Here is a 12,525-nt window from a genome sequence, read left to right on the forward strand (position 1 = left end):
TGTTTTAAAAGATGCTTAGATCACTGGTGGGTGACTCTGCTGAGTAAATAAGGTCAAATAATTAAAAACTGACTTAAAACGTGGCTGGTGCCTCTAGTACCCTCCTACACTAGTCCTTTTGTGTCCCCAGGGTTTCCTACACAAAGCATGCTGAAAAACAGATGGTAAGTGGTAATGTGGGCTATGAGGAGGCAGATCTAAAAAGCTCTGCTGAGGTTTGACAACAGTAAAGAGAAGGGAGGCAAAAAACACTGGGAGAGGTAGGTAAGGAGCAGGAGGAGGAAAACTGAAGGTTCCCTGGGAAAGAGCTCTGTTAGAAATGCTAGTGCCCCTCCTCACCCCAATCTTAAGTCCCAACTTCCCATTTCTGAAACTCCTCATAGTGGCATCTACACTGGGAATTCTGAGTGCTGGGATTTTAGATGCACCACAACCACCTGCTCGGGATAGGCTCCTATTGCTGTCTAAATACAGTCCTGGTATTCCAGACTCAACTGCCTTCTACCAAAATAATAACTAGTCTCAGTTAGATAATGTTACCTTCAGCAAACTAACCAGACCGTCTACAGATTATGACTCCAAGAAAACATTATCCCTTGTACACATGCCCTTGTGAACTTCCCACCCAAGAGGGGAAGTGAAGAAAGAGATCTGATGAGTCTTTCCAATAAATAAGGTTTCCAGAGATAAGGAAAAACTGTGAAACCCCAGTCACACATACTCCAGGGAGTTAGTTAGTACTTCAGCCATGTGAGAGAGCAAGCTGTTCCTCAGAAAGTCAGCACAGCCACAAGCAACTACCAACTATGATTGGTAAAATAACATTATTGTCACAGACATAGAATACAGCCAAGACAGGGGAACCACTGGAGGCTCCAGGAAGTTAGGAGAGTTAATCTCACTGAGCAACTACTAGAGTTTGTAAAACAGACAAGTAGGGTTGTCTTTCAGAGCCTTGCCATGTGAAAACTAGCCTTCATGTTCTAGGAGCCTTCCGTCTCAGCCTCTGTGCAGCTGGACAGAACTCGTGTACCCACTCACTGCATCCATCCAAATGCAAGGAATCTGGAAGCCCGTGGAGTAGAGACTGGAAATGGAAGGTGGGTATTTAATTGAGAAGAATTCAGACTAGTAACTTAGTGTGAACATAATTAGGGAATTGGGGTAGACAGGTAGGAATAAAACTAAAAAGGGACCATTTCCAGACTCAGTGAATTCATCCAGTGCTAGGCTGAGACACCTGAAGTATGTAGGAATGAATCCAAGGGAATTAATTTTGATTTGTTCATTTTGATCCCTTAATACCATTCACACTGTGGATCTGTTTATCTAAATAAGAAAGAAACAGCATGTTCAAAGATGTCTTCAAAAGGAGCCAGGTGCTGGAGAGTTGGCTCAGCAGTTAGAACTATCCTAGTACTCAAGTAGGGCAGCTTACAACTGTATGCAACCCTAGTTCCAGAGGATCTAATGCCTTCTTTTGGCCTCCCAAGGCACTCATGCTTACATAACAGACATTTACATTTGAATAATTAAAACATATAAATAAAAATATAAAGTTTTTATTATATGAAATAGAATATATATCTTATAAAATATTTTTTAAAAACTTAAAATTAATTTTTTTTAAAGATCCAGGATGTAACAGACTGCATTTCAGGTGACAAGTCTTTTAAATTTTGAAATCTCAGTGGTTTGATGATGTTTCGTAAACCTACCCCACATATGTACAACCTACCATCTATAGAAGTTCAATAATTTTGCAGGAACATTCCGGTAAGTATCCACAACATCCACGAAGACAATGTCGTCATAGGCTCTGCTTTCCTCCTGCAGTAAGGCATCTTCCACTTGCAGATCCTGTATGTGATCTGCAAGTCTCTGGGGCCGAGAATAAAGGCTTCTTAATAGTGCATCACCTTCTGAAAAGGAAAAACTGACTATTGAAGAGAAATACTACTGCACACTCAGAACCCAGACCTTGAAAATGTTACCAGAATTCCTTCCCCAAGAAAGCCACTGGAGCACACACCCGTTAGGATCTACAGGTGCTCAGGGAAGCCTACTTGGGATGTGATCTTACATGTGATCTTACATGGGTATTTCTCCGCAACACAGTTTCTTATGTTGGTAACTAACAAAACTAGAACAGAGTTCAACTATGCTTTACTTGCATAAAAGAATGCATTGATTTGAAAAGTAAGCTTTTTTGGCTTTGTTTTGGAGACAGGGTGCTGCCACACAGCCCAGGATGGCTTTGAAGTCATAATCTTCCCACAGTCTCTTAACTATCAGCATTTCAGGTTTATGTTGTTGTACCTAGCACAATAAGGAACTTTTAACATGACAAGATGACCTTTCACAGTTAAATTATAAAACAAGGTTAACTACATTGGCCAACTTACCCTGAACAGTGTAGATAAAGCCACCTGCAACTCCCTCCACACCTTCCATGAATTCATGAGGCAGTGCCCCCTCCCCAGCCTGAAAGGAATGAAAACAGAAGTGTTCAGGCATTTCCTGACTAACAGAGAATGTGTTACAAATACAGAGCGGAACCAGCAGATGCCCCAAGAAACCTGTTCCTACAGCAGATACTGATGCCATGGATTTTCTTTAAATTTTTTTTTACTTTATGTACATAGCTATTTTGTATGCACATATGGTCACCACCTGCATGCAGTGCAGTGCCACAGGAGGTCAGAAGAGGGTCAACTACTATTAACTACTATTTCATCACCAAGTTTGCCTGCCTGCCGCCAGGCTCCATACCATGGTGGTCCTGAAGTCTATGGAACTGTAAGCCCCAAACTAACCACTTTCATTTATAAGCTGCCGTGGTCTTGTCTTATCACACAAGAGAGAGATAGTGAAGATGAGTAACCTGTGCCCTGAACCACCAAGTCACCCTGCCAGCTCTTCTGCTGTGGAGGTAAAGCATCAGGATGACTCTAGCCCAGTGCTTAGAATTCCAACTTAAATAAATATTCTTAAATTCACAAAAACAAGAGTACAAAACCAATTTAATTTAAATCTAATCCTATCACTTTAAAAACATTTAAAAAAAAACCTCTTTTTTTTTCCATGAAAATTCTCATGAATTTGCTAAGATCTTAGTGTACTTGAGAATTCTGGGGCCATGCAGAGAAAAGCTTCTTTAAATCGTCATCTGTCCCCAACATGTCAGATGGAGACTAACTCCCTACTGCTGCTCAAGACCTAGGACTTAACTGTGCCACCAGTCCTGCCTCTTAGAAGCGCCTGCCTCAGTTACCTCCTCCTGCCTTCTCTATCTTGTGCTTCAATATGGCTGCCTTCCAGAGCTCTCCTCCAGCCGATGGGGCTGAGGCTAACTGTCAAAAGCAGTCATCAGCATGTTCACAGCATTTCCTATACAGACTCCTTTTGTCAGAAGGGACACACCATTTTAAGGCCACCAGAGAGTATTCTGAGGTCACTGTGAATAACATGTATTTAATTTTATGTACAGTTTATGGTGGAATGTTGTGAATTTCAACTCTAGTTCCATAATTGTGGTATGCTTTCTTTTTTAAACTGCCACTATTTTCTACTTGGTTTTGGCTTGTTTAGAACTTAACAATACTCTAGTACTCATTGTGTTGTGGTTTGATTTATGTTGTTGGGATAAGCACTCTAACTAAAAGCTCCTTTCATGAGAAAACTGTTTACACGTCCAGGTCACACCCATCATTGAAAGTTATGGCAGGAACTAAGGCTTGTACTTAGAGGCAAGCCTTGCTAACTACTGCATGCAGCTTTCTCTCTAACCCGGAAACCCAGTCACAGCTAAGGGAACACAGCAGACATCAGGGAAGAGTGCTGCTAGACAGCTCACTCACAGGCCATGCTTAGCTGGCTTCTTTATACAGCCCAGGGCCACTGGTGCAGAAAACAGAGCCACCCACAGTGCAGTGGCCTACCTTATCAATTAACAATCAAGACAGTCCCAACAGACATGCCCACGGGGCCACAGGCCACAGACTTCCTCAGGTGACTCCAGGTTGTACCAAACTGACAGTTAAACAGCTAACTAGGATTCTTGTTTATTAACTTTTCTCAAAGGTCACAGCCTAACTTTAAATATTCCTGACATCATCACTTACTGGCAGGGAACAGGCTTGTTGAAATATCTCCTGCTCAGGGGTTTCCACCAAGTCTCCGGGTTTCCATCGTCAGTTAGCTGAATTTTTAAGCTGTCTCGGACCCTCCACAACTATCTTTCCTCCACAGCAGATCATTAGTCTTTAGATTTGAACTTAGTCTTGACTCAGAAGGAAACTTATTTCCTCACTATAACAAACTCAAACATTAAGGATCCTTTTTTGGAGTACCCTAGATATTTTTTAAGTTTTACAAATAGAAGGTGGCAAGGTAACTTAAAGGCACCTATCCTAAAAATAATAAAAGAAAAAGTTATGATTCCATTCTATAAAATTCCTCTATCTTAAATAAATAATGGTGGGTAAAATACTGTTCATGATCTACAAGGCTAAGACTATAATTATGTGACTTTGTGGATCCATGTGTTTAATAAATAGTTACTTTTGTTGTAAACATTTTAAAATTACGTTTATTTATTTATATGTATGTACATGGGCGTTCTCACTGAGTTTAGGTCATCAGGCTCAGCATCATACGCCTTTACCTTCTAAGGCATCTTGGTTTTTTGGTTTTTTTTTTTCTTTTTTTTTCTTTTTTTTTTAGACAGGGTCTCTCTGTGTGGCCCTGGCTGTCCTGGAACTCACTTTGTAGACCAGGCTGGCCTCGGACTCAGAAATCCACCCTCCTGTGCCTCCCAGGTGCTGGGACTAAAGGCGTGCGCCACCACGCCCGGCCTAAGGCATCTTGTAAGCCCCTGACTCATTTCCTCCCTGAACCATGGGCCTGAGATGGAATAATTGTGCCTGCCTTTCAGGGGGTGTGCAAGAAATGCTTTCTGAATAAATCATAAATGACATGACACTCAAATCATGACCAGGAATGCTTTCATGTTAGCGGCACTAATATTCCAGAGATTATTGAACTTCTGCATTGAAATGCCAGTGTCTTCCTATTTGTTAAACTAACTACCAACGAGGATGGCAAAGTTGTCTGTACCACCACCACAACATGCCTCTTGCTTATAAGTCTGTCTATGCCATTACCATGCTACATTTGAAAAATGCATCTGAGAAAAATCTGGCTAAATGACAACTGTGATTCAGAAACTCTAGAGTTGTTCAAAATTAAACCAAAGCAAGCATTCTCCTTCATTCTGCTGCTTCCGCCTCCTTGAGTGCTGAGAACACAGGTATAAACTACTGTACTAAACCATTAACAAATATTTCTAAAAAATGCTCACTAAAATGAGCATTTTTTAGAGTAAAATGGCATCTTGGTTTTTTATCATACATTAAAATATATCAACCTTAAGGCAAAATTCCATTATTAACACTGGAGTTACAGGAACACACAACTCAAGCCATGCACTGTCACTGCAAGGACTCAGGAACACTTACTGGTGTGTATACTTGAAAGCCCTGCCTGAAACTGCCTAGGAGAAGAGGAAATTCTGATCCATATAGAGCAGTAATGTTTCTAACCAAGGCAAACAAAGCGCAACTCACTGCAAGGACTCTGAGAACACCCCCTCCATCGTTCACTGTCACTCTGTGCAGGTTTCTGGACACGAGGCCATGGAGATCTTGGCTTTCCCACACGATTGTACCTTCAAAGCTCTTTTGGGGGAAAATGATAGTGAATTATTGTTTATTCCTGTCACTTTGGTTTTAAGAAAGTATTTACATGAAACTTCAAAAAAAAAAAAGTCATCTCAGTTAAAAATTTAAGCCACAACTTGAACACTGTATTGTTAGCACGTCTATAGTACGTCTAAAACTCCATCACAACAGGGCTGTGGTGTTTACAGATACTGCCTGGCTGTCCTTCTGTGTCAATTTCCAAATGCTGCTACAACTGTTAATGCTATTCTTTCTAATGTGGGTGTAACATGCTACTTGATTTACAGCTGTTGTCTGCTGACAGACACTTGATAGAAATCAAATGGCTACTGTAACATAAGGAAGTTTTGTTATAAATGTCTCTCTTTGCCCAATACTTTAAGATAAATTGATCTCAGAGGTGAAATTACTGGGCAAAGGTATGTTTATGTGTTTATTTTGGAACACACTGAAATTGCCCTTGAATAGTTATTTTTATTACTTTAAGGTCATTAGCAAAAGACGAGAATGCCAACTTCATTGGACTCTCTCTTCTATAAAGCTTAGGAGAAAGTAAAAGGTGCTAGCTAATGTGATAGATCTTTATATGTGACTGTCTAACACTTGCCAAGCCATGGGTCATTATACACTGAACATCAGAAATGGAAACAGTATAGCTATTATCTTTAAATACTACCAACGTTTGGCCATAGAATCACTAGTGAAAAAAATTGCATTTTGGAAGAAATTGAGGTAGATATTATTCAGAAAGAATTTTAGATTACCACAAAAGCAGACAAATCTTGAAGTAGTTAAGGTCAGAAAAGTGGGAATCAATAACACAACACCTTCAGAATCATAAGCATTTTACAGGCTGTAAAACCAGGCTGAAGAGAGTTAGGTCTAAGGTAGGTCAGATGGTTCTCTGACCACCCCATCCTTTGCTTACAAAGCAAAGGGAAGACTGGAGGTTGTCAGCAGGGTGGCCAAGGCTGGTAGGAGAGAAGAACTAGCTGTTGTGGTAAGACCAAACAACAAAGGTCCCCAGGGAACTATCTAGAGGTTGAACTATAATTCCTCTTCTACATAAGAAATCACGTTCCAAGTCTTTTTTTTTTTTTTTTTTTTTTTTTTTTTGGTTTTTCGAGACAGGGTTTCTCTGTATAGCCCCGGCTGTCCTGGAACTCACTTTGTAGACCAGGCTGGCCTCGAACTCAGAAATCCGCCTGCCTCTGCCTCCCGAGTGCTGGGACTAAAGCCGTGCGCCACCACGCCCGGCTCGTTCCAAGTCTTAAGAGTGAAGTTTAAGTAGTGACCTTGATAACCTCCAACAATCTGACCCTGGCAACCACACAAAATCTAAGTGGCAATGTAACAATATGAAGGAGAAACAGATTCTGTTGTAAAGTGCCTGGTCACATCTTTCCCGGATGAAATATCACTTCAAAATTCTCAATTTCTATTGCTATGATCAAATTCAATGCCCAAATCAAGTACTATACCAAGTCATGTTTTTTTTCATGCACCCATCTCCTGTACTTTCTTTTCTAGTAAAATGTGGAAGAGGTGAGAACACCTTGGACAAGTTAGAATGGACGGGACTTAGGTCTATGATCTGAAGACAAACCCCATGGTTCTGGTTTAAGAAAATCTTAGATCCAAGCCTGAAAGCACAGGCAATGAAAATGGTTGGGAGGAAGACAACACCTCCTGAATGCCCAGGGTCAGCTAGCACATCTGGAACTCACTAAGGACATCTGGGCAGGAATGAATGAAATGGCCTGAGTTTGCCAAGTAAAGCAAAACAGGTGGCCAAGGGTCAAATCAGTTGATGTGGAGCCACACCGAAGGACAGATACCTGTGAAAATGTCACCTTAGGCCTACAGAGAAGGTACGGAAACAGAGCATATCATTCTCTGTCCCCAGTTCAAGTGACACTTGGCATCTGACTTGCTCTTCCCAGTAGCTTCCTGGTACTCAACTCCATTTAGTGTATAACTGGGCCAGATCATCTCCACAGACGTCTACTGGTGAGAAAGACCTGGATGACCTCTGAGCTGTATGAGGTGGGGCCACAGCAAGCACTCTTCCCATCCCTATGCAGATCACAGCCAACTGCTACATCTCACACACACCCTTCGATTCTCTATTACAGGCTTCATAAAACCAGGAAGCTTCTAATCCAAAACAATTACTGGTAACTCTGTTTGAAGACCATGAAAATCATGGTGACAGGCTGGGAAAATGAATTACAAATTATCTCACAAAATAGTAAAAGTTACTATTAAGCCCCTCCACATGATAATTATTTTATCTATTACTTCTAATCCATAACAACATAGAAGCTAGCTAAAGCATGTGAACAATATCAACTTCCTGTGAACCAGAGAAATGACTCGAGACTCACTTTTCAAAACAAAGCAAGCATAAGTGTCCGTCCAACTCACAGTAGTGTGCATAGTGACTCAGCTGCACGACAAGTATGCTTTCTACTAAAACAGCTCTAGATTCCAAGTGCTTATTAAGAAAAATATACAATTAGAGAAAGTACTACTTTAAACACACAGTAGTTTTCACTTAACGTGGCTCTCTTGGAGGCTTACTGTTCAGTGGGCAGGCCCCAGGATGAACACTGTACAAAAGAACACAATGTGACAGGCTGTGCTGATGCTACTCCAGCGATCTACTGTGTAAGGATGGCTTGACAGTAATGACGTGAGATCATCTACTTCTCCTCACAGAAGCATTACACCAAGGCTCAGCCTCACTTCTCTGCTAAGACACAATCACCATGCCCACTAGGTTTCATTAGATGTGATGTAGGGAAAAAAACAAAAAATGAAACAAACCATGTATACAAGACAGATTTCAACAAAGAAAGAGCTGCACATGGTATGAACTTAATGTCTAGAGTTCTAGAGGTTGATTATTCTTTTATAAAGCTAATATGCATCTATTATAGCCTTTTAGAAAATATATAAAATAAAAATCATCCCACATTAATAAGTAATTCTAATTTCTCAGTATTTTTCAAAAGTAATAAATTATCTAGTATATTTACCTTGAAGATTAAAAGGGAAGTAAGGCTTTTAGGGATGTCAGTTTTAAAAGTTCCTTCCAGGCCAGGTACTCAAGCCTGCAGAGGCAGGCAGAACGTGAGATGGGAACCAGCCTACCTTGGTCTACATTGTAGATTCCTGGGTAGCTAGTGCTATACAGTGAGACCCTGTCTCAAAACAACAATAAAAACAATCAAACAACTTCCAAGTATGGACAGTTGACGTGGCTTCTGTAGGAGGGAGAGTCAGTGATCTCCTCAAAGATGAGGCCACTGGCAGGTGAACATGCCAGTGAACATGCTCTGGATATAGACTACACAAACTGGAGCCTCTGATTTATTCAGAAAATTTAAAAAAGGGGACTAGAATTTGGGTGATAAGAAGGTAATGGTGGATCCTGAATGAATTTGAGTGAATGAATCAAAATAAATTCTCAAAGAATTTATAAAACTATTTTTAGTTGTAAAATGTAAGGTAGACAGAACAGTACTCATTTGCTCTTGCTGGTATAGACAGGTCTTCTGTTACTTTTTTAAAAATTAACTATTCAAAAATTTAATTATTGTTTGACAAAAAACAACAAACAAATCAACAAAGATCCTCCAACTATTGCCACCCCTGGCCCCTATCTAAATTTTTACTTTTAAAAACCACAAACCTACAAAAAAGTTAGAGTCAGCATCTGTGAGTGCCTTGTCTCTTAGGTGGCTCGCATTTCCACAGCTATGTCATGCCCACCCTCGTTTGCTGTCCATGTCCTAAACAGAGAAATGCAGACGCACAATGACGCGGCACTTCTCAAGAGCAACAGCGCTTTGAGGGAAAGTAATGCATTTTACACACAAGGAAATGTTTCTATGGGTGACTGAAAGGAGGGGAGAGACTATAAACCTGCTTTCCTCCTTCCCGCCCGACCCCTGGCCACTCCTCCCTCAAGAAGCCACTCCTCTGTCCGGCCCGACCCCTGGCCACTCCTCCCTCAAGAAGCTTCTCAATCTCAACCCTAAATGTGGGTTCCTCATTGTGGAACCCACAGTCCAGTGCCACAAGCCAGCCTCACACACTGTTAGGTGTCCTCTGTCCAGCAAGTGGATGACTGGCTCACGGGGGACTCTGCTCTGCATATAGACAATGACGGTTGCAGCACATTTTAAGTGGTCTGTCTACATGTATAAAACCACAAGTCAGTCCCCACAAAGCCCCCTGGACTACCCAGTGCAGTAACTCTACCTCACAAGAGACAGCCAGCCTGAGAGGGCAGGGACCTTCCACAAGATTCCTTTGATACAGAATTAACATATTGTTTTAGTTGGGGTTACTATTGCTGTGATGAAACACCATGACCAAAGCAAGTTGTGGAGGAAAGAGTTTATTTGGCTTACACTTCCACAGCACTGTTCATCATCAAATGTAGACAGGCCAGGAACTCAAACAGAGCAGGAACATGAAGGCAGTTGCTGATGCAGAGGCCATGGAGGGGTGCTCTTATTAGCTTGCTCCTCATGGCTTGCTCGGCCTGCTTTTTTAGTGAACCAAAGGCCACTAGCCCAGCGATGGTATCTACAATGGGCTGAGCTCTCCCCCATCAATTACTAAGGAAATACCCCACAGACTTGCCGATAGCCCCTATAGAAGCATTTTTTTCAATTGAGGCTCCCTCTTCTCTAGCTTATGTCAAACTGACATAAAACTAACCAGGACACAAAATGTTGTTTCAAATACTTGTGATGCCAAAGGTAAATAACACACTATAAAAACGTGTGAGTCTGCTGTTGCCCTGACAGGAAAACCACCATGAAACTGGTGGTTACTAGGGAAGTGTTGATTGGTCCAGCTTTCACATCTTAATTCAGCTTTCAGACAGCATGACAATCAAGATAGTTTGGAAGGACACACAGCTGTCCAGGCCCCTAACCCCTACTGTGGTTCAAAGCACTAAGTTCAGAAGTGGACTCTATGAACAGGTTGGCTCAGACCTGCCTTGCACAGTCCTTGACTACACTGGGGAAACCCTCGGGATGCCACTAGGGCACCTGACAAGCCGAAATGGTCTCCAGCATATAAAATTTAAGAATGCTATAGAGCAACTCAGAGGTGACAAGAATGTTCTCAGATATCACAAGTGTTATTAAAGTTTTATTTAACTTGAAAATACTGCCTATTATCCTATCTGTACCTTATTTTTTTTCTTCTTTTCTTGTTTTAGCTGTCCTAGAACTCTTTCTGTAGACCAAACTGACCTCTAACTCACAAGATCTGCCTGCCTCCAGAGTGCTGGGATGAAAAGTGTGCAACATCACATCCAACATGTTTTTGTTTAATTTCTTTCGATAAGTAAAACATCTAACTTACCCAAATGATCTATTGTCCATTAAGACCTAATACGGTAGTCACTAAGACAGTCAGAGTTCTCAAGTTAACCATGGCCACAGGCAATACTTCTGTAAAAGTGTGGCTGTGAAACTCTGTTGCTGTAACTGCAAAATTTAGTGCAGGCTTTGTTGGTACTGCTGCTTCCACACTATAGAGCCTACACCGGCCTTCACTGCAGTCATACCTCTGGTAAGATGAATTGTTCCACAGGCTTATACCAGAGCTTGTTCACTTGTACGCCACAACTTGGAGGACTGAATCGGGCAATGAAAAGGGCCTCCTGCAAGGTGGGTAGGGGAGAACAGAAAAGAAAGGCAGTTCTTGTAATACACTGTCTACACAGCTGATCCCCAGGCACTCTGCAGCATTCAGCAAATCCACAGTGCTGCTGATCATGCTCACTGTGGCTTCAACAACTTTCACGGTTTAAAATCTTGTTTTTTAAATCTTTTTTAAATTTTATGTTACAAGTGTAACCACTTACACTTAGTAACCACTTACACTTAGTTTTAACCACTAAGTCATCTCTCCAGCCCCATCTTTCAGATTTTCTAGTGCTATATTGCTTGTTTTACAGCTCTAGGGAGTCAACTGCTGGCCCCTTGTGTCCTAGGTAAGCACTGTGCTACCACAGGCAGCCACATAGCCTCTTCTGAGATAGTGTCTTGCTAAGTTGCTAAGAATACATTTGATCCTCCTGCCTCCGCTTCCTAAGCAGCTGGGATTGCAGGCTTGAGCGACCAAGCCTGAATGAATCAAAGTTGCTATTAAGATCTCAAATACTAAACGTAATTCCTATAACCTTTAAAAACCTACCCTGGCATGATGAAACCGACATATTGTACTAACTCATCATACATACCCAAGAACATACTGTAAGTTCATAGATCTCTTCGGAAAACAAAATGTGCATGGAAATTCTTCTGTAAGAACTTTCAGAAGAGAACACATATAAAACAGAGGACTGACCCTAAGGACATGTACTGTTTTCTGTGTGCTTTCTTGTTTCTTTTAGGCAAATGTTAGGTAAACACCATTTCAGCTCTTCCATAAAAAAAATTTTTTTTACACTTTTACCAGAGTAATACCTAAATTGCTACAGTCCAGTAATTTGATAAAGCTATTCTAACAGAAACCACAATTATAAATGTGTTCCCTCTCTCTTAAATTTGTCTAAAAACCAGACATTCTTATTAAAATATTTATGTACTTATGGATATTTTGTCTGTATGTACATTTGCACACCAGAAGAGGACATCGGATACCATGGGATTACAGTTATATGGGATTGTGAGCTACCATGCTGGAAATTGAACTCAGGACCTCTGAAAGAGCCAGTGCTCTTAACTGATAAACCCATAAACCAGACATT

General features: G+C 41.1%; 1 protein-coding gene across 1 annotated transcript in view; it reads right to left on the bottom strand.

The window, feature by feature from the left end:
* Window positions 1–12,525, bottom strand: part of B3galnt2 (beta-1,3-N-acetylgalactosaminyltransferase 2) — a 41,735-nt gene that overhangs the window by 4,341 nt on the left and 24,869 nt on the right. Inside the window, exons 5-8 of the mRNA XM_021179958.3 lie at window positions 11,338–11,433; window positions 5,628–5,738; window positions 2,406–2,484; window positions 1,739–1,922 (exon numbers count right to left, since the gene is read on the bottom strand). Coding sequence (XP_021035617.1) covers window positions 1,739–1,922; window positions 2,406–2,484; window positions 5,628–5,738; window positions 11,338–11,433 — 470 coding nt within the window. The remainder of the gene's footprint in view (window positions 1–1,738; window positions 1,923–2,405; window positions 2,485–5,627; window positions 5,739–11,337; window positions 11,434–12,525) is intronic.

Source organism: Mus caroli, unplaced genomic scaffold, assembly GCF_978045245.1.
Source record: "Mus caroli unplaced genomic scaffold, Mus_caroli_1 scaffold_15, whole genome shotgun sequence".
Classification (NCBI taxonomy): Eukaryota; Metazoa; Chordata; class Mammalia; order Rodentia; family Muridae; genus Mus; species Mus caroli.